At 49.5% G+C, this 22,893-nt stretch overlaps 1 protein-coding gene across 4 annotated transcripts in view; it reads right to left on the bottom strand.

Moving 5' to 3' along the window:
• The window catches only part of ARK2C (arkadia (RNF111) C-terminal like ring finger ubiquitin ligase 2C), a 55,121-nt gene extending 32,228 nt beyond the window's left edge, over positions 1 to 22,893 (bottom strand). For 2 of the 4 annotated variants that reach the window (XM_088156025.1, XM_088156026.1), the window contains exons 1-2: positions 22,772 to 22,851; positions 17,057 to 17,170 (exon numbers count right to left, since the gene is read on the bottom strand). In XM_088156025.1, coding sequence (XP_088012151.1) covers positions 17,057 to 17,170; positions 22,772 to 22,832 — 175 coding nt within the window. In that variant the 5' untranslated portion in view covers positions 22,833 to 22,851. Of the gene's footprint in view, positions 1 to 17,056; positions 17,171 to 22,771 lie in introns of all 4 variants that reach the window. The other 2 variants (XM_014894860.2, XM_088156027.1) reach the window with 2 other exon arrangements.

Below are 22,893 nucleotides of genomic sequence, written 5' to 3'. Positions count from 1 at the left end.
TGAAAGAAGGTAGATGTAGAGTAGATATTAGGAAGAAATTTCTGGCTGTGAGGGTGGGCAGGCCCTGGCACAGGGTGCCCAGAGCAGCTGTGGCTCCCCCTGGATCCCTGGGATTGTCCAAGGCCAGGCTGGACAGGGCTTGGAGTACCCTGGGATAGTGGAAGGTGTCCCTGCCCAGGGATGAGCTTTAAGGTCTCTTCCAACTCAAACTATTCTGTGGTTCTAGCTACCTCCATGCACAGCAAGGCCTTCCCACCCATCACTCACATGAGACATAACCCAAATTCCACAGCTGGATCTTTGGAGGAAACACCAGGCATGCTCTATGGTTGGGAAGCATTTGCTTAACATCAGGCTCGTGCCAGGAATGTCTGTGCAAATCCATGCAAGCTGGCTCCAGTCTCTCTGCAGGAAACACACAGCAGTGGGTCTGCGCACCCTGTGCTTGCCATCAATGAATGCCTTTTATTTTTTATTTTAAAACTAAAGTCAATTGAGTAATTGAACTAGTCTGAGGAAGCAGACCCAGCCACCTCATACAGAAAAGCTATTGCAGAGCCAAAACACCCATTCATGCATACATTAAAGACACAGAGGAACTACCAACAATTCCAGAATGAACCAAGCTGGGTGACAAGGGAGACCCACAGGCAAACCAGCAACCACAGATTTCATGAGGAATGAGCAGGTAAGGAGGAAAGGGACCCTGTCAGCTAAGTTTGCTCCCTCCTTTGTGCAAAACGACTTCCAGCAGTCTGCTCTCCATAAAATCAGACCAGACAGAGCTGAGTTGAGGGTGGGAAACCGGTCTGGCTCCAGCATCCTCACACTGCACTAACCCCATGGCTGGACACGATGGGCACCTCGTGGGATGGAGAGCACTGGGGAGCTGGGGAAGCTGCTAGGAGAAAAACATTCTTCTCACCAGAAGACAAGCCAAACCACGTCATCTCAACTCACCTTGAGGCAGAGTTGCCAATGTAATGGCAGATGAGTCTGCCTCTCTTTACCATTTCCTTCCAAAGAACTGCATCCTCCCACTGTGTGCCCTTCCAGGACCCGAGCTGACCTCCCGTTATGATTTTTAGCATACCTGACAGTGGTTTAGCTGAGCCTGTTCAGACAGAAACATTTTTCCTCTCTCACGTGGATGTTGTTTTTATTACCTTGGAAACCTACATGTTGCCATTCAGCATAACCAGAAAGCACAGCACGTACAGGGGGGCTACACAGCCCTCTGCCCTGCTGGACCAGCAAACTCCCTTGCTATATTCCATTAACAGCACCAGGTTGCCACCATTATCTTGTTTTCCAAAGCCAGCCTTGCTGTTGAGAAATAAAATTGACATTCAGATAGAATTTGACTCCCAGGGCTGCAGGCAGTGCTCTTAACACAGACAACAAAATAAGAGGTTTTTGGTTAAAGGTGAAGAATAACCTGTAAATTGTTGTTTAAGGGGCTGGTTAAGTGCCCCATAAATACAAAGAGTGGCAATAACTGGAACCCATGAGCTATCATACAGTGGGAGGAGGATGGGATGCTCTGGCATTTCTGCACCCTGGGCACCAGGCACTTTTTAATTTAACTGATGCAGCCATCCACAAGTTTTCAGGACTAATCACTACCCACCACATATCAGAGGGTATTCCTCTCATGCCAGTGGGTTATGTCATGTTAGCAGAGTTTCTCATAGGGGCTTTTAGCGGGTTTAATAGGTGTGAGGTTCAGATGCTCCTCAAACTCCTGGTCTTGGTTCTCTGGAGTTTGTGGGAGACCCAGAATAAGGCAACAGAAATAGGATGGTGGGGGAATGAATGAAGTGACACCATCCATCCATGAGAGAGCCAAAGGATTTGCCAGTTAATTAGAACAATGCTATTAGGAGAAGGTTGGTAGCCTTGGGGAGAAGCCTGCAGCCCTGTTGAGCTCTTTCCACAAGCGCCTGACCCCCGGTTAAACTGATGCTTTGACACTGCTTTTCCCAGATGAAATTCCTGCCCAGCACAGCTCCTGTACTGACAACTTTGATGTCAGATGAAGCCTTTAAAAGACCTTCAAAAGATTTTCAAACAAATACAGGATGAGTTGATCAACCTAGCATCGAGATGTCCCTTGGTGTCCCCAGAAGCCGGGGCTAGAGGCTGGCAGAGGGACAAGGCTCTGTTTCACAGCTGTTGATTAAACTGCCATGACAATACTTGGCACAACGCCAGATTAATTAGCACGAGCCACATGATCTACAAGTCCCTTTTGGCTTTAAAGCAAAAAAAAAAAAAAAAAAAAAAAAAAAAAAAAAAAAAAAAAAAAAAAAAAAATCTAAGGACTTTCCAAACTCAGTTTCACACACCTGATGATTTCCCTTGAATTTTCTGTTCCTGAAGTAGTTTCTCTCTTTCACAGAGGCTTGTGCCATTTTTAGATGCTGTGAGCCTGGACGTGTGGCAGGAGGAACTCAGAGCCTGTGTAGCTCTTGGCCTTTCAGAGAGGATGGACTAATCTTTGGCTGATATTTAGCAGAGGCTTGCAGCACCACACACAACCTCCAGCTTGATACTGTTGTGACCTTTCAGCTTCATTTGCGAGGCCATCTGAAATTTGTTTGATTTTGGTTCCTCTGCAGGGCCTTCAAGCAGGCTTTTCGTGCCATGTCAAACCACTGCACACACAAATTAGCTGTTTCTCTGCTTAAATGGCACGGAGGGAGGGTGGCAAAGTGCAGTGAGAATCAGGGCTGGTGGCTGCAACCTGTTTTACAGAGGAGAGGATAGGGATGGGGCAGAGAGCAGAGCTGTCCTGGCCAGCAGAACCAGTAGGTGGTGGATCCAGGGCCAGATTCCCCTCTCTGCTTGTCTCCCATCCCTCCTGGGGATGCTTTGAGGATCAACTTTTCTCCCTTTGACCAGCCAAGGCCTCCCAGAGGTCTGCAGAGCATTTTCTGTTCATCCCCTCATGTCCACGGCCAGGTTGGATGAGGCTTTGAGTAACCTGGTCTGGTGGGAGGTGTCCCTGCACATGGCAGGGGTTGTAACTAGATAAGCTTTAAGTTCCCTTCCAAAACCATTCTATGATTCCATGATTTCAGATATCATTCTCCCAGTAAGTGTGTTACCACTGCTAGTAAGATGAACCAAGTACAAACAGGGCTGTGTTTCTACCAGTAGCAACCTAGATACCCCTATTTTTGCCTTAGGTGCACTCTTCTTTCCCAGCAGCAAGCAATTTTCTGCCCTGCAAACCATGGATGCACACAACCAGGAGTGGAAAGACACATCGTGGAGGGCCCTGGGTCAGCCCCAGGGAGGTGGGCAGCACATTTAGAGATGAAGATAGCTCAGCTTTTATCCATGCATCTCACTCCTGCTTCTTATGGAGACTTTCCTTCCCAAGGGACCCATTACAGTGTCATGGACCTCATAGATTTCAGGAAGCATTTAGGAAATAGTAATTTGATCTTTTGTAGAATCACAGAATTGTTTAGGTTGGAAAAGACCTCTAAAATCATGGACTCCAACCATTCCCCCAGCATTGCCAAGACTTACCACTAAACCATGTGGCACCCAAGTGCCACATCCACACATTTTTTGGCCACTTTCAGGGATGGTGACTCCACCACTTCCCTGAGCAGCTCTATCTGTGAATTTTTTCCTAACATCCAAATAGAACACCAGGAATATTTTCTATTTTTAGCTGGCACTGTGCCAGCCCAGAGCTTCCTTCCTCCTGGCCCCATAGAGACACATTCATCTGCTCCAGACTGAGGAGCCAAACAGCTGGAATGGCTCATTCTCCAGTTTTATTTTGTTCTGGCAAGGACCTTATGCTGAGAACCCTGCCTGTCCATCTGCTTCAAGGGGGCAAGAGAAGAGAGGCTTATGGGGAGAAGGGAACAGGCAAGAAACCTGGCAGTGGTTGATGGACACCTGTTATCTCATATCTGTTATCTTTGGCACCTGCAGGGCAGAAACTTGTCAGTGCTGGGTGCCAGGTAAAGCCCAAAGACAAAGGCAGAGATTTTTGTGTCTTCGAAATCCCACAGGAGGAGAAGAAAACCTCCTCCAGCCAATCTAGCTTGTGACCCAGGCACACAGATGTTCCCAGCTATGGACAGCCTCACCAAGGATGCATCCCAAAGCAGTTCCAGGTGTTTCACACCCAAAGCATCTGCTGCCTGCAGGCCCAGTGGAGCAAAGCCTGCAACCAGGCACCAGAGGCGACCACATCCACCCTGGGCAACCTGGGATTTTCAGCAGGTGACAGCCCTGAGGCCAGATGAGGACCCCAGGGAGCCAAACTGCTGCAAGGAAGGATGCCATGAAGTGATGGGTGCACCAGGAGAGCTCCCCATGGGTGAGTGCCTCGGGGTGACAGACCCTGAGCATCCCAACGAAGCAAACAGACCAGGAGGGTGATGGTGATGAAGCTGGAGATAGAAACACAGAATCATTTGGGTTGGAAAAGCCCTCTAAGGTCATGGAGTCCAACCATTCCCCGAGCACTGCCAGGGCCAACACTGACCCATGTCCCCAAGTGCCACATCCACACAGCTTTTAAATCCCTACAGGCAAAGGGACTCCACCACTGCCCTGGGCAGCTGTGTCAGGGCTGGACAGCCCTTCCAGTGAAGAAATTCTCCCTAATATCCGATCTAAACCTCCCCTGGCCCAGCCTGAGGCCGTTCCCTCTCCTCCTGTCCCTGTTCCCTGGGATAAGATCCCAAATCCCCCCCAGCTGTCCCCTCCTGTCAGGGAGTTGTGCAGAGCCACAAGGTCCCCCCTGAGCCTCCTTTTCTCCAGGCTGAGCCCCTTTCCAGCTCCCTCAGCCTCTCCTGGGGCTCCAGCCCCTTCCCCAGCTCCGTTCCCTGCCCTGGACACGCTCCAGCCCCTCGGTGTCTTTCTTATTGAGAGGAGCCCATCTGAGGGGCCAATAGCATCCCAAAATTTCCCACCAGTCCAGGACAAACAAACTGCACCACACTCCTCCCTGGAGCACACCAGCAACCCGTACAGCTGCCAAGTGTAAAGAAAAATACATTTTTTTTTTCTGTTCCACATGTGACCTCTAGGCCCCAAGGATTTTTGCTAATTACCAAATTTAATTTATTTTGCTGTCTTCTCAGTGCTAAGGCTTTGCATTGCTGGGCCGTATTGCTTCTGTTGCAGCCTGCTGGTGTCCACAGAAATTTCAAATTAAATATCAGGCACACATTAAGGTCAGGCAGCTCAATTCCATTAGCAGGCAGCCAGGCTCAGCCTCCCTGTAATGAATGCTGCTCTCGCCTCCTAATGATAGCAGCAGAGGAACTGGGCAGTGCCAGCCTGTGGTGATTGGCACCCCACTGACACCAGGGACCACTAAATTGATTTTAAAATTCCATTCATCTTCTGCAAATCGTGGCTTAAGTCTTCCTGACCTGTGACAAATCTTCACGAGCTGCAATTTGAAAGATAGAGCCAAGAGGAAAGGGAGGAAAAACATGCACGAAAAACCCTACAAAAAATTCCCAAGAGCAAGAAGTAGATTTCAGCTGGGTTGTTCTGCCTCAGTTTCAAGCCCTCTCCCCCAGTGTATTCTGCACTCACTTTATGAGCAAGGTTAAAGGTTTCTTTAACCCACTGCTTGCCACAAAGAGGACTCAGAGGATCCAAGGATGCTACAAGAGCCTCCCTGTTGCTGGACTCACGGGCATTGGAGGAGTCATGAGCAACAGAGGTGTTGTCCCCATCACCATCCTGACACCTTCCTGACCCACTGCAGCATGGCCCCCGGACCAAAAACATGTGCATCTCCCTGCTTGTACAGCTAAATGGGGTGGCTGCTGGGCAAAGGAGACCCACAGAATCACCAGAAAATGTTTTTTTCCTACACCCTTTAGCACAAGGAGATCCAGTGCAAGGGTGCAGCCAGCTCATGTCTATAGCAGACTAGTCCAGGCTGCAACTCCCTCTAGATCCATATGTCAGAGGATGCTGAGGACCTGGCACAGGGTGCCCAGAGCAGCTGTGGCTGCCCCTGGACCCCTGGCAGTGTCCAAGGCCAGGCTTGGAGCAACCTGTGATAGTGGAAGGTGTGTGAGCAACACCATTGTTTCAGAGATACTTTGGAAATGCTTTTGGGGTGAAGGACATAGGGCAGAGGGTGAAATAGAACTTTAAGGCACTACCACAGCACGAAGAGTCTGGGTTTCAGGCTGTAAGTTGTCACATCGTTATTGCTGAGGCACTTGGGAGGTTTGTAATAGCTCCTTTACCCTGTAGAATTCACACTTCCTAAAGGAAAACATTTTATTCCACTCAAATACAAATAACAGCTAAATACAGGCCCATCAGTTTAACAGCGTAGTTATGCCTATTAAAGCGACTGTAAAACCATCATCAAGGCATTTCACATCAATTCCCTCTCAGTGCATCAGACTCCAGATCTGATACACGTGGACAAATCCCCTGCTATAAAGAAGTGCCCACAAATCTCCACAGCTCAGTATCAGGTGGCATTGAAAAGGACTTGTTGTTGGACTCGAAGATTTTGTCAAGATCTATCAGGGAAAGAAAATATATTTATCAGAGCAGCCAAATAAGGAAGTTGCACAGGTAGTGCCAGCAGACGGGTTTTCCCCCAGATCAGTATTTTTAAGCAGATTTCATCAGACGAGAGGGGGTGTGAGTCACTCTTCCCACTTCCCAGTGAGTGACCTTGGGAAAGTGCCTCCCCTTGGATTTTAACCAAATAATGTTAAAGCTATTATTTAAAAAATAATATTTATTCACGTCTATGACATTAAGAAAGAATTAAGGTTTTCGTTTTTTCATCCAAAAGTCTCAGCTTTGTCAGTTTTCTGTTTCATTTCCAAATCTGTTTCCTGAAGAAAGCAGAGACATCTGATCAAGTTTTTATGGCTAAATACAATCCTTCAAACATCTCCTGTATACACATTTCCTGAAGAGGGACCACAGAAAGGAGGGTATGAAACAGAAATCTACTTTTCTCCACCCACATTTACATTTACCCATGAATTTTACATACAAAGGAGCAGAATCATCTGCATTTTCCCCATTCCCTGAATTTTACACCCAGTGGCCTGGTGTATTGCACAGGTGGAGAAATAAAGGTGGGAGATCCAAAGCTCTTGCTCAGCCTTAGTAAAGATCAAAGATTTTGATGAGGACGTGCAGAACATGCTGTGCCCACATCCATTAGAACCCAAAGGTTGGTGTTTGGGTAACCAGGAGCATGTCCAGCACTTTGGGAAGAACTGGGCTCTGCTCCAAATGTTGGGCACAGATATTTGGCCTTGGACCACATCCATGGTGGTCTGGGTCTTGGAATCCCGAAAGGGTTTGGCTTGGAAAGGACATTTAAAGCTCATCCAGATTCACCCCCTGCCATGGGCAGGGACACCTTCCACTGTCCCAGGTTGCTCCAAGCCCTGTCCAACCTGGCCTTGGACACTTTTAGGGACTCAGGGGCAGCCACAGCTGCTCTGGGAAACCTGTGCCAGGGCCTCACCTCCCCCCTCAGCATAAAAAAATTTCTTCCTGAAAATGTTTTTCCTACTCAACACCTTATGGGACGTTTGGGACAGATCAAAAGCCGTAGTGAAAATAATCCTAGATTTTCCACTTACACTGTCAGTTCACAATATAACTGGACCTTTAGAGAGAGCAGGAAAAGATTGCAAGATTTTTTCCCCCAGTGCTAACTGCTGAACCCAGGAGAAGACTTCTGCCTGGGTGGAAATAATAGAGCACAAATAACACTAACCCATGTAATATCCACTGGATGGGGGTTCTGGCAGATATCAAGTAGAGGAGAGAGAAGCAGCAATTACAAAGCAGTATTTCAGATTAAACCCAGCTCTGAGGGGAAAAAAGTAACATCTGTTCAAGACACAAAACCTGTTGACACCTCAGAACTCACAGTTATATACAAAGAGGAATTAAATTTGGGATCTGAACTTCTCAGTGATGTTAATTAAAGGCTGGTGCCTCTAGAACATCAGATGAGCCACACACTGAATTTCTAAAATCCTTCTGGTGCTTTTGAGAGCAATGGACTACAAAGCATCTAACCCTGCTCCTCCTTTCAGAAGAAGAATTTTGACTAAGCAAATCAATCTGAGCCTCCAGTTAGGAGGTCTGGGCTGGTTCAGAAATTGTCCAACATTTGGCAGGTCTGCAAACATCAAGCCCTAAAGAGGTGTCTGCAGGCTGTCCCCAAGCCCTGAATACCCACACACAGGAAGATGGTGGACAAAATATTTTTTTGTACATTTTGTACATTTAGGATGGAAGCAAATGGCCTCAGGTTGTGCCAGGGGAGGTTTAAATTGGATATTAAGAAAATATTTCTTCACTGAAAGAAGATATTTTCAGGTCAGACCTTAGAATGGGCTGCCCAGGGCAGTGGTGGAGAGTTTAAAAGCCATGTGGATGTGACATCTGGGGACATGGGTCAGTGGTGGCCTTGCAGTCCTGGGGGCATGGTTGGACTCCATGATCTTGGAGAATTTTTCCCAACTTTAGGGATTTAAAATTCTATGATTTTGCAATGGAATCTCCCCTACTTTTTACAGCAACAACAAAAGCTGTGTGGATGGCAAACTTCCTCTGGGACCCCTGAGTTCAGACATGCTCCTGAATACCCCATTTTCTCAAATCCAGGGGTGGCTCACTCAGAAAGGTGCCCAGCCCTGCAGAGCAGCTCAGCAGGCTGGACAAAGGTCTCCTTTCCTCTCAGTATTGCATGAACCAGCCAAAAACCTCCTCCAGCCCCAGCCTGGAGGTGGACACCCACAGTTTTCCTGACCATCATCAAGCTGCCTCATCAAGCAGCCCCAGACCAGTGTGAGATTTCATTTTGTGTTGCTGTTTTTCCTTGACTTTCTGGTCCATCACCTGCTGCCCTAAGAACTTCCTGAGCTTCTCTCTGTGTGTTACCCTTCCTACTCCACTATCACCCAGCACTTCCACAACAGAGTTCAGCTAAAATCTCTCCCACAGATGAAAACTTGCCAGGAATTTGAAGCCCTGCTCTTTGCAGAGAGATACCTTTCTCCCCTAGGGGAGGTGGTATGCACTGACAGACAGAAAAAGCAAATCCTACAGCTGATGGGCTGCACCCCAACCAACCCCAAACTCAGATGTGGGGAGCAGATCACTCACCACGGGTATTGATAGCAACAAATCACTTTCCGTTGGCTTTTTGGTGCCTGAACCTTGGCAAACAAGTCACATTTCCACAATACTGTTGTGCTCTGGGGTTTCACCCCTTTTCTTTCTTTCATTTTTTTCCTTTTAATCTCAAAGTCTCATTATATTTGTTGGCTTTCTCAAAACTCCAGCTCCCTGGCATGATGCAAAGTGTGCACGTCATGGCATCACTAGAGAAGGGCTTGTTCTTTTTTTGGGGGGGAAAAACCCCAATAGCAAGCAGGATCTGGGACTATTCATGGACTGGACAGGAGCACTTTGGCTCAGGGGCAGGGTGCCCCTGTACACCCACCTGCTCCATTAAACTTACCTCCAACAGGCTGCATTCAAAGAGGACTCCCCAGGGGCCTCTGCAGTAGAGGCAGCTCCAAGCAGGGGTTGTTGTTGAGTGCCCTGGTCCATCTCTCCTGCCCTGCACCACCCTGCTGCCAGGCCCTGGCACCTCTCTGATGCCCTCTAACCCTCGTGCTGGCCTGGATGTCACTTCCCCCTGCAGGGGATGCTGCCAGCCAGTTGGGTTTCTGCAGAGCACATCCATCCCTGCTTCCCATTTGAATTGCAGGGCATTGGGAAGGGGCCCTTGCTGCTCCCCCACTCCCATCATGGGGTCAGAAAGCTGTGACCAGTTGTGCCATTGCAGCAAGAAGAGCAGGAGGGGCAGAGGAGAGGCACCAGTGCTCCCTGGAAGAGCAGCAGCCCTTTAGCACAGGTACTTTCTGCACAGCATCCATCAAAACCACTGCCCCCACTAAAAGCAGTGTTTTCTAGAAGTGGAACTGGAAGAGAGATGTGTACCCAGAGCCCACTTGGCACCACATCATGATGTTCCTTTCTCCTGGCCAAATAATGATTGTGACTGTTCTTTAAAGCTAGTTATGAGAGAGATCTGCCCATCTCCGTGTTCCCAACACCACTTATTACACCATTCATCACAGACATCCCCCAGGGCAGCAGCCAGAGGACAGGGCTTGTTCTTCAGCCTCCTCACCCCTCCAGCCCATACAGAGCTCTCAGGGAGCTCTGGACACATGGAGAGCAGTGCCTTACCCTCCCCTGCACCAGCACACACCAGGCAGTGTGCTAAAGCATCTCAAGTGTTTTCAGCAGGTTTGGGTCCCAGAGCCAGCACCAGCCACGAGGGAGATGTTGGTGCTTGGAGGAGGAATGTGAGGAAGGAGCAACTCAAAAAAACCCCTCGCACCCACAAGGGAAAGCACAGCAAATATTGTAACATGTGGTGGAAAATGAGAGAGGTAAAGGTGCAGAAGTCAGGTGAGGGTAATACCAAGAGTGGTGCTGGATAGGAGGAGGGTTAGACTGGATATCAGGGAAAGGTTCTTCCCCCAGAGGGTGCTGGCACTGCCAAGGCTCCCCAGGGAATGGGCACAGCCCCGAGGCTGCCAGAGCTCCAGGAGAGTTTGGACACTGCTCCCAGGGATGCACAGGGTGGCATGGTTGGGGTGTCTGTGCAGGGACAGGGTGTGGATTTGATCATCCCATTTCACTTAGGGTCCCTTCCAGCTCAGATGACTCCATGATTCTCAGACTACTCACCCAGCACACAACCAGGCTTGGAAGGCATTTGCTGAAAAGCAGCAGCAGAGAGACAGAGCCTGAGTCTGACAGTGCTGAGGCCAGCCCTGGGGAAAAGACCTCCCTCAGGGCTTAGTTTCTAATAGGAAAAGGTCCAGTGAGAGATGCTGGGCTATGGATAAGGAATCCCAGGACAAGGACAGGGGTCCCACAAGATCTGCATGATGCTTGAGTGTGCTGGTTTGGGCTGGGGTAGAGTTAATTTCCTTCACAGTAGCTGTTACAGGGCCGTGTTTTGGGTTTGTGCTGAGCACGGGGTTGATAACACAGAGATGTTTTTGTTATTGCTGAGCAGGGCTTGCACAGAGCCAAGGCCTTTGCCGCTTTTTTGTGTGGCCACAGTGGCGAAGATAATATAAAGTGAGGGGAAGAAGGAGGAAGGGAGGGATGTTTGGAGTGATGGTGTTTGTCTTCCCAAGCCACTGTTCTGTGGGAGGAGGCCTTGCTCTCTGGAGATGGCTGAACACCTGCCTGACCGTGGGAAGCAGTGAATTAATTCCTTGGTTTTGCTTTGCTCACGTGCACATTTTTTTGCTGTCCCTATTAAACTGCCTTTATCTCAATCCACCCAAAAGTTTTCCAGCTTTCACCCTTCTGATTGTCTGCCTGATCCTGCTGGTGGGAGATTGAGTGAGGGGCTGAGGGGCTGGATGGGGTTAAACCACAAGGAGCCACTGCAACATACCCCAAAATCTGCTGGTGAGCTTCCCAGACATTGAGGTTTGGCCCTTGATCTTGTTGAAGGGACTAAAAATCACTTGTTGCAGGAATAACAGAGAGAACACCCAGCAAAAATACATGGCTTCCCTAACAGCATCCCAAGTCCTCTCAGGAGGAACTGCTTTCTCTCCAAGGGAGCATGTTTCCCCTGACACATATCCTATTTTTCTAATCCTGTAGCTACCTCCTGGCAGTATTTTCCTTTCCCAGGACACCCCTGCACCATCCACAAGGAGCACCTGGATAGCACCACAGCCATCTGGATCTGGCAGTACAGGATTCTCCCTGGAGATGACCCAGGGCAAGATGATACATCCTGACCTCCAAGGTGCCTCTGTGGTCTCCTGTGGCAAAACACTCAGGATTTCCACTGGCAAGGCTGTAATCACACGTGCCAGAAAGCTTTTCCTGCCCAGAGCAAACATGGCCATGGAGAAGGTGCTGTTTGCATGTGCAGGCTGGAGAAGAATCACAGAATATCCTGAGTGGGAAGGGAACTCACAGCTCTGCACAGACACCCCAGCAATGCCACCCTGTGCATCCCTGGGAGCAGTGTCCAAACTCTCCTGGAGCTCTGGCAGCCTCGGGGCTGTGCCCATTCCCTGGGGAATTCCCTGGGCAGTGCCTGAACCCTCTGGGGGAAGAACCTTTTCCTGAAATCCAACCTAAGCCTCCCTGGCACAGCTCCAGCTATTCCCTGAGTGCTGTCCCTGTCACCAGAGATGAGATATCAGCACCTGCCCCTCTGCTTCCCCTGACAAGGATGCTGAAGACCACAATGAGGTCTCCCCTCAGTCTCCTCCAGCTGAACAGACCAGGTGCCCTCAGCTGATCCTCACACAGCTTCTCCTCATCTCCCTCCTCGTGGCCTCCTTTGGACACTCTCTAACGTCTTCATATCTCTTTTTATATTGTGGCACCCAAAAGTGCCCTCAGCACTCGAGGTGGGGCTGCCCCAGCCCAGAGCAGGGCAGCAGTGACTGAGGTGGGTGAGACCAGTGAGGAGCAGAGCAGTGGTGGCACATCCTGGTCAAGATTTCCACTCTCATTGTCATTTTGGAAACGAACTGTGTCCCCTCCCGAGCCTGGAAACACATCCTTGATCCAATGGAGGTGAGGAGGAGGGAGGGGCAGGGGCTGACCTGACCTTCCTCTTTTGGTAAAGGCCCACATCTTTCCAAGATTCATCTCAGGCATTGAAGCACTTTCTGTTGATCAAATAAATGTGATGTTTTCACTGTACAAGAACACAAAGGCAGTCTATTCCTGACCATTGCATGCTTCCCAAGACACCCTACTCACTTCTGAGATACTGAAAAAATTAAGTCAAAGTGAAACATTTGTGTTTGTGTAAAACCCAACATAAAAGTCATGATGAATTGGTTTTACTCCCTCCATCCAGCTGATGCTGTTTCATTTTTTGTCATAAGATACCATTTCACCTCTGGGGTTGTGGCCTATTTAATCTCCCTTCAAATGAACCATTTAAAAGCCTCTCCCCACCCTCTCATTTTGTTGAAAAACTCGAAGACAATATAGAACCAGGAAAATAAATTTTCAGCCAGTCAACTGGAAAATAATCATCATCATCAAAACCAGATATTCTTGTTTACTACTCCCTGGCAACTCAGTTCAATAGAACTGCCACCAGCTGAGCTGCTGGCCCACCACCCACTGCTCACCCTGCACTCCCTTGGTGCTATGGGGACAGGACATTCCTTGCCTTGGGGCCCAATATCCATGCCATGCCCTGATTTCCAGCTCACAGTTTGAAGGAAAAGCCTCAGAGGCAAGAGTCTGGCCACCACTGGTCAATATACTGCAGCAAGGAGTTAGGCAGAGCTGAGCAGAAGATTAAGGATAGAGATGGGTTTTGCTGCTGCTTTGATAAACTTGGGAAGGTACAGAATCAGCAAATCATTTAGACTGAAAAGACATCTAAGATCAAGTTCAAACACTCCCCAGCACTGCCAAGGCCACCACTGACCCATGTCCCCAAGTGCCACATCCACACAGCTTTTAAGTCCCTCCAAGAAGCAAGACTCCAACACTGCCCTGGTCAGCCTGTTCCTAAGCTTAATGACCCTTTCCATGAAGGAATTTTCCTTTTATATCCAACCTGAGCCTCCCTTGGCCCAGCCTGAGGCCGTTCCCTCTCCTCCTGTCCCTGTCCCCTGGGATAAGATCCCAAATCCCCCCAGGCTGTCCCCTCCTGGCAGGGAGTTGTGCAGAGCCACAAGGTCCCCCCTGAGCCTCCTTTTCTCCAGGCTGAGCCCCTTTCCAGCTCCCTCAGCCTCTCCTGGGGCTCCAGCCCCTTCCCCAGCTCCGTTCCCTGCCCTGGACACGCTCCAGCCCCTCGGTGTCTCTCTTGTCCTGAGGGGCCCAGAGCTGTCCCCAGCACTGCAGGTGTCCCAGCAGTGCCAGCACAGGGGACAGCGCTGCCCTGGGGCTGTGTCACACCCTGGCTGGCTCACAGAGTCCATCTGCTACAAGTATTGGATCCCTACTTCCTGGGGGATGGGAAATAGAGTGTAACTCTCCTGTTTTCCTTTGCAGCCTTTGCTTTTGCTTTATTTAATTGACTTTATCTGAACAACTTCTTTTCCATTTCATTTTCTCCCCCCTGCCCTCCTGAGGAGGGGAGGGATGGAGCAGCTGGGTGGGCACCTGGTGTCCACTCAGGGTCATCCCAGTGCAGTTTCCACGGGAGTCTCCCACTCTGACCAAGGAGGGCCGAGCAAAACCAGCTCCCCAAGTGTTTCTGGTGCAAAATGGATAACATTTTCTCCATTCAGGCTCCTGGAGATGTGCCAGTAGCCCTTTGGTCTCAAAGGAGGCTCTGCACAGAGGAGCAGGAGAGAGTTTGGGGCTGCCAATGGGCTCTGCAGGTGGCCAGAAGGGAAGGGGGCCTTTTTTATAGGGTTGCACGCAATGAGGTATTCATTATAAAAAAGAACCAACTTTGTAACAACCCCAAGCCCAGTAGTGTCATGCTATCTCTGTGCAGGAAGCCTCCTCATTCCTTATCTCAGCCCCAGGAGATTTGTGGGATATCACAAATAACAGCTGGTCAAGATAAGGTCTCTCCCAACACGCTGCTTGCTCCCAGCATCTGCAAAGCCTCATCCTGACAGACCTGAACGGACCAGTGCCCGGAGATGCTACATCTCATCTGCTTTCCGTCCAACCCTGCTCTTTTCTACACATTTCAAGCAAATATTGTGATGCTTCTTCCCTGCATTTTCATGCCTTAGACACCCATCTCCAAACCCTCCCAAACACCCTCACCTACCATCAGGGGAGCTCAGCGTCCAAAGGCACCCAGTTTTGGCAAAGCAAAACTTAATCCACTCCCCGTCCCTTCCAGCTCCTAGCACGGAGAGACTATCTTAATTCCAATTAGGAAAACCCCACCAAGGAGGAGGGGAGTTGTCAGGATCCCCCCGTGCTAACACGGAACCAGCAAACAGGATGTTTATAGCCCAGTGATTCATAATACTGCAGAGTTTGCAGGAAACGCAGCACCGTTCATGGTTAAGAAATTCTCTTGTTTTCTGCTAAATATATAAAATAATCACTCATCCCCTGAGCAGCAGATGCAAATTACACCTAGTATTAGCCTCGTATGCCAACCGCTATAATTCTGGTGCAGCATGAAGCTGTTTCCCAAGGCTTTAGAAGTCCCTTAATCTGCCTTTTGACGTCAAATGACAAATTTCTTGCCTGGGATCATTAACAGGATGACTAATGAAAGCTGATAAGTGAATTTATAAATGAAATTAAAGATATTAATATTAAAGGCCAGGCTACAAAGAGAGAGAAATGTGGATTTAGCAAACCACAACAAGAAGCGTGGCAATCTGCATGAGATTTACAGCTCCTCTCCTGACAGCCAAATGAGTGGTATTTTCCGCCTGGAGGTTGTGGAAGCTGCCAGGCTTGATGGACACTTCTCCTGAAGCATCACCACCCCCATTACCTTCAGACGCTGACTGAGATTTAAAAAGCTCCTGCTCAAGTTTAACTGCAAATGCCAAACCAGGGATTAGCACACCCCAGTAGTCTTTGCAAAGATAACTGCAGCACCAAACCCTCCTGCAAACAAAATACCTTTACTCTGCGGCCAGTTTGCTGCCAACTTTTTTTCCCCCCTCTCTTTTAAGATAAAAACACACCTCAGACTAGATTCTCATCTTATTCACCCAAGTATAAATGCCAAGCAACTCCTTTAAAAGCTGAGGGCTTCTTTTTTTTTGGAGGTTTATGCACGTACAAACAAGTTCCGACCTTGCCAGATGGGTATCCAGCCCCACGTCCAGGCAGTTTCACCATGAACCCACAGCTCCTTTCAGACTCCAGCTGCTCCTCGCTGAGGCTTGGGGTTCTCAGGAGAGACTACAAAATATCAGCTCCCACCAGCTGATGATGGCCAGCCCTGAATGGACCAGACAAACATCCTGCACAGCCCCAAGGCACACAGGCAAACACAGGCACCTCCTCTGATATTATTAAAAAAAAAAAAAAAAAAAGAAAAAAAAAGAGAGTATAAAGCTTCCTTTTGTCTGTAGATGCCCAGTTTTCAGCACAGACAGCATAGAAACTGGCTAGCTAGTTGGGCAAGTGGTCATGAGTGCTGCCTCCTCATGCACTCACAGCCTCCAAAAAACCCAAGATCCTGTGGGAAATATCAGTGCCTTGATCTAGTAGTGTGATTGAAGGAAGAGTCAGATGCCACCAGGAGAATGAGGAATCCCAGAGACACACAGGAAGCACAGCTGGGGAGGGCACATTTGCTACAGGGATGTTTCCCAGTCCCTTCTGTCACTGGAGGAACCCAGGGTGGGGAGCAGCTGCAGCAAGACAGATGCCCCAGGGATGGTTTTTCTGAATGCCTTTTAGAGACCCCTCCCAGCCTGGAAAAAAAAGGACAAGAGGATGTTTCCACAGCCGTTCTTAACTCCAGAGCTGGACATATGCTTTGGTAGGCTGTCCAGTTCCATCAGTCCTGCTCAAAGAAGTTCCAGAAGATGCCCATGCCTGCTGCTCTCCTTTTTTTAGGGACACACCTGCTCTTTGGACCATTTGGGAAAGGACATGGAGGGGTGGTGCACAGTAACAGCTCTGCAGAACCACTTGAGCCTTCCAGAGGGGAGGAAAAAAGAGGAAAACCAGCACCAGCCTATGGCTCTGTCTGAGCTGAGGGTCACACACACCTCAGGGTGTCACTGGGAGCATCTTGAACCACCGGGAACACCTGGATCCTTCCCCCAAAATCTTCACCCAAACTCTTCCCTACAGGCATGCCCTCGCTTCACTCCCAGCCACAGGGCTGCCCCTTACTCTCTTCCCACAACCTGCACCTTTGCTGCTTCCAGCACTTCTTTGCTGCTGACCTCACTGGGTGTAGTCCCTCAAGCCAATGAAGAGATGATGTTCATTAAAGAGCCACAAGCCACACACACACGACTTTCCTGCAGGCACATTTTGCAGCCTTTAAAGGGAGGGAGAGAAAACAACAGAGGTTAAGGACACTTACCAAGAGGGATCCACGACAGCATGGGCCAACCAGCCCAATCCAGCTGGGGCTGGGAAATGCAAAGGACCATCAGGCAGGAAAATGTGTGAGAAAAAGTCCTGGGAGACTGCAAAACTGAGCAGAGGAGGAGCAGAAAGGGTTAAGAAAAGGTGGAGAGGAGGCATGGAGCAGACAAGGGTTTGCTTTCCCTTCATCCGGGCTGCTGCTGAGCTCTCCAGCACAGGAACCCAGTCCTTGCCACCACCAGGACCTGTTGCAAGAGGCTAAGGAGTGATTGCTTGATTCTTTTTTTCTTTCTTTTTTTTTTTTTTTAATGGTGGGGGGTGGGGAGAATTTAAACTTTCTCAAAAGACAGAGTTTTTTCACTAAGAAGGTTTAAGAGTAAGACAAGACCACACAAGGACTTAGCTTGTGGATCTCCCATGGGGTCCTGTGCAGAGCTGCTTGGGAAACCAGTTCGCCAGCCCCAGCTGCAGACCAACCCACTCCATCTACCCAAATTGAACCAAAAGAGGGAGAAAGTTATCATTTTCCTCACTGGGCGTTGTCCCCACTCTCACTTCGTCCCTGCAGGTCCCTGCCCTGGCCCCACTGCAGCCCCACATTCCCCTCCTGTTCCCCAAACCTCCACATCAGCCAAAACACCTGCTGAGGGCAGACTTGTGTTTTGAGCACCAAGTTTGCCATAAGCAGCAGCTTGAAGCTCTACATTACGTACAACCCTTTAAGAGCAAAGCCTCGTGCTGTCACCCAGCTCCAGGAGCTGCAGGGTTATGCAGGAACACCCAAACACCATGAGATGCCCGAGAGTCACAGCATTTGGCAATGCCATCACACCTCTTCCAATTGCCAAACCAGCTCTGTTCCTGGGGGCTACAGATATTGAGGACAGTTCAACACAGGAGAAGACCTTTTGCAAAAATCTCCCCTTGGATGTCTCACTCATTAATTTAAAGCCTCCCAAAAACGAGCACTCCCAGGTTAAGGGTGGGAAAGGATTTTCTCTGCTGACCTGCTGCAGTGCCTTTTTTAACACCTCTGGAGATAATAATCTTCCAGTTTAGACATGAGGCGGCCCCAGTGCATGGTTTGGGGTTAAACCAGCATGTAAAAGGGTGGGAGGGGATACCCACATCCTTGCTACCCCCAAAAGAGCTATATTCCCCTGTCCTTCCACCTGTGCACCTCCAGTGGTTGCCACCATCGTCCCTTTGGTCAGTGGAGAAGCAGGAGCCAGTCTTGGATGCCCCACGTGCTCCCTGAGGTACCTGGGAGGGGTTTATCCTACAGCTTTTGGGGCAGTGTCTGCCCCAGCCATGCTCCATCCTCCCCTTTCAGCTACCAAGGAGCTGCCCAGGTTATGAGCAGGGTTTGAAGCAACAACGAAAATGAAACTCAAGACTTACTCTAGGAAAGTCCTTCCAGAAAGGTCACGGAGGAGGACTCGGGGCGACTCTGCCCAGGGCTGTGTCCCCACAGTGTCCTCAGCACTCTGTCCCCCTCCCCCAGAGCAGCTCCGGGGTTTTGTGGCAGACACACCCCCCCGACCACCCCCGAGCTTCACAGCTTCTGCTGCTGCCTCCCTCGAGCACCAACTCACCAGTTCTTAAATAACACACTTCCACGGGGCCAGATCCACACTCAGCAAGGTAAATCCAGATCAGCTTGCTTTAGGCTTTGCTGGTAATTCCCAGCATGAGCAAAACGTGACCACTACTTGTTTCTCTTAAAAAGGATGGGAGCTGTGCCCACCAGCCCAAACCCCGTGTGAGAGACCCATCAGCCCAGCTCCCTTTGGCCATCATTAAACGCACGCAGATGGGTGTGAGACCTTTACACAACCCTTACATAAATGAACCTCAGAGCCTGTTTTGTCCGTGTTTGGGATTATCCTTCTCCCTGTTACTGAAAGGAGCTATTTAAGGGAGCCCAGGGATACAGGTTGGTGCTGGAGAGATGTTCTAGGCTTTACAGAAATCACTGCATGTGCCTCCACACCCACAGCAGCACCACCAGCACGTGACCCACCTTGGATTTTCTCAGCCCACAATGTTAAAACAAAAACAAAAACCATAGGGAAACAACAACAAAAGAAAAAAAAATCAAAAAACAAACAAAAAAAACCACCTCAAAACCAAAACACAAACCAAAAAAAAAATCATTCTCTTTGTACCAGGTGGCTTTTTCAGGAGGACTCAAACGTGGCTTTTCAAGAGTGTCAAAGGAATTAAGTCATTAAAATGTGAATGAATTTGATGGATTATGAGCTATGAAAGCCTGGTGGTTACTGACTAATAAGGCTGGGAGGTGGAGGAGGGGGGGACGTTTCCTCTTGTAAGGATGTGTTTCTAACAAGACAGGTCAAAAATATGATGCGGATGATAAATTGCTTTAAAAGTTGCCATTAACCCAGCAGTTTTCTGCATTATTAGATTACCAAGGCATCCTCGGAGTGGATGGACCACGCAGCCCTGCTCTGTAGCAGAGCTAATTTGCAGAGTGAGACCTGGGGGGGGTTGTTAGGCTCGCTGCAGTGAATCCCCACTCCCAACAAAGGGGCAGCTGCCGGCAGGTGTCCGTGGAGGGGATGGGTTTATCCGTGTCACGGTTCGGGGTGGGGGGAGAGGAGAAGGGGGATTTTTTTATTTTATTTTTTTTTTCCGCCCCACGCCAAAACCCGAATCTCATTGTCTCACGTGGCGTGGGGTTGGTGGGGGGAGGAGGAGGGAGTTGAATTTAAAAAGAAAAGGAAACAAAACAAAACAAAACAAAAAAAATTTAAAAAAAGGAAAACAGGGAGGGGAGGAGAGGGCGGGAGAGGGGGGAGAAAATAATAAAAAAAAAATCACATTGGAAAATGATCAGCCCCAACAGGCATGCATGTCTCCCTTCATGCAAGCGAGAAGCACAGCCTCCCTCCTCGGGATGTGTATGGGGACGTGTCAGGCACGGAGGAGCTCAGCGCTGGCCCGGGGCGAGGATGGAGCGAGAACAAAGGGCCACGGCATACACTACATCCAGGGGGGAGCAGGGGGGCACCCCACCGGTGCTCATACAGAGGGGGACAGGATGGCCAAACAGTCACCGAGGTACACGGAAAAGGAAATAATGGAGAAGGAAATCATAAATAAATGTTTATAGAGAAAACCAACCGAACTCAGGATAGAGCTAGGAGAGAGGTGGAGAGGCACAGCCTTGCGAAATGATGCGTCTCTGGGAGGGATGCTGGGGTAAAGGCAGGGCGGGCTGCAGGAGCCACTGGCTTTTGTTTTGTTTGCCAGCGGCTCCTCGTGAAATTTTAGCGGGTGGGAACCACCGACCTGCTGAATTTGTCTTCCTCTCATTAAAGACCAATCACCAATCCTGCGTCTCTCTCCCCCCCGCTTCTGTGGAAATGTAATTAAAGACAAGATGCTCCCCCCGCCTCCCCTCCCAGCCCCATCTCCTGGCTTTGGGAGTCCTGGCTTCCCTCAGTTCCTCGTGGCATCCAAGCCAAAACGGGGAGGATTTACAGGACCGTTTTGCAGACCTGGGAGAGGAGGTCTGCTGCAGGCACAAGGAGAGGTGGCCACTATTATTATCATCGCTTTGCAGCCGCAGCAAAACTGCTCGCTGACCGCAATTCATCCATTCCTCCATGCTTCCAATATTTTAAGGCTCCCCATGACTTTCTCCCAACCCCATAGTTTGCCTTTTTTTTTTTTTTTTTTTTTGACCAAATCGAGTTTTTATTCAGAAGATGGTGGGCCTGGAGGCTTCGAGCAGGAAAAAAAAATGTAGTTACAACATTAGCAGCTGGGACGTTTTTACGAGCCCTGCCTTGCAGGGGTCTAGTGGAGATATTTATAGCGTGCCAGTCGCCGCGGGACCGAGGCACGGCAACTTCTCGCCTGGCAGATGGTGGGCAGGGCACTCGCAGAGATGTATATGTTTAAAATATACAGCTTAAATATTAGAGGGGGATTTTTTTTTTTTTTTTAATACAGGTTGTTTTACCTCTTGTTAATCAGGAGTTTCGAAAAATAAACAATTCCCCCCCCCATCCATACAGAGGGATCAGTCTGGTAAGGAACGTGTAATGTTGTAACTAGAATGAATAAGCAGCAGACCCTTCATCAATTTTTTTTTTTTTTGATTAAGAATGAGAGATTGGATTTGCACACTTTTTTTTTTGCTGTTCTGCGGTAAAACCAGAATTCTGCATCGGCACAACAGCAATATGGACTGTGCGCTGGGAAGTATGTACACACAGACTAATGCTGAGGGTAGATATGGGATAGGAAGTGGGGGGGAAAAATGTATTTAAAAGCCCCCATATCAGTTCTACGAGGGAGAAAAAATCCACTCACTCAAACCTCACGATGAGGGGAAAGCAAGGAAAAAATCTAAACAGCAGGATACGACAGTAAATGGGAAAACAGCAATAGAAAAAGCACACTAGGTTAATATAGGAAAACTAGTTTCTTTATTGAGAGATCGTATATTAGTATTAGTGGAATCGTGTGTAACAATGTCATCATGCACACAATACAAAAAGGCAAGGCCCACCATGCTATGGAAGGGCAACAGAACAAAAGCAGCGTACACTGAGCAGATGTATAGGCTACAGCACATTACATTTCAGCAGGGTATGTCTCTACAGAGAGATTTACATCAGAAACTAGGTAATGTAAAAAAATACAGACCATGCTTTAGTTTTAGTACAAGAAAAAAGGTGGAGATACACAACCAAAGGATATTCGGTACAGAAAAAATTACCCACAAAATAAGAACAGGAAGTAATTTAGCACAGCAGAAAAAAATGTTATCCCTGTTTAATGGAAAACCATTTTGCCAGTCGTCTCTTTCGGCAGCCCGGTTTGGTTTTTTGGGGGTTTTTTTTGGGGGGTGCGCCGGCGGGACGGGACACTTGTGGCTGCAGGGAGGACCGGGGCTGGGGGCGATGCCCGCGGGGACAGCGGTGTCACCGCGGGGACAGGGATGCTGCACCTCAGCCTGACCACACACATCCCGCTCCCCAAACTCTGCCAGACCCATCTGGGGAACCGCGGCCAATCGCCGCGCTTCCCCTCCCCAGATTTAATGGGATTTTTTTCTTTTTTTTTTTGGTTTTTTTTTTGGTTTTTTCCTGCAAGGTTTTCAGCAGGGAGGTGGGACCAGACGAGCCCACCGTGGTCCCTTCCAAGCTTGGCCGCCCCAGAGCTGTGGGTTCGGCCGCAATTCGGGGGCGTTTGCCCCCACCCCACCCCAAAGAGACTCTGCGACGACGACCACAGCAAAACGAATCCACTTAACAGGAATTTACAGTGCAAATGTAACTCAGCTACTACACAGGATGGAGGTACAAAAATGGCTGTTATCGGCTACAGCTACGCTGGGATGGCCTGGTGGCTACGGTGAGGGGTGGGGGAAGAGGGGTAAATTAAAAAATAAAATAAAATCCGTAAAAGAAGAACGGGAGGGGGGGAAGGGGGAATGGATCTACCGCAGCGGAGACGGGAGATGCGGGCGGGAGGGGGGTCCCAAAACGTGGTGTGTGCGGGGCGGGTGGCGCCCCAGAACGGGGGATCGCCGCCGGGCTGGGTGAGGTGGGCTGAGGGGAACGCTGAGGGGCAGCCCCCCCTTCCTACTGCCGGGGACCCGGGACGCGCCGCCGCCCCCCCTCGCCGCCGTTAGCGGCCCCGGGACGCGAACCCGCGTTGCCGGGAGCGGTACCTCTGTTGCGCACGGAGCCGAAGACGGGCAGCACCAGGTATCCGACGTGCACCAGGACCATGCTGCGGCCTTTGTGCCCCCCGGACGCGCCGGCGACTGGCGGCGGCCGCGCTCGGCCGGCA

Source organism: Sturnus vulgaris, chromosome Z (assembly GCF_052056855.1).
Source record: "Sturnus vulgaris isolate bStuVul1 chromosome Z, bStuVul1.hap1, whole genome shotgun sequence".
NCBI lineage: Eukaryota > Metazoa > Chordata > Aves > Passeriformes > Sturnidae > Sturnus > Sturnus vulgaris.
The sequence above is the reverse complement of the archived record's forward strand: the minus strand, read 5'-3'. Positions and strand labels throughout refer to the sequence as shown.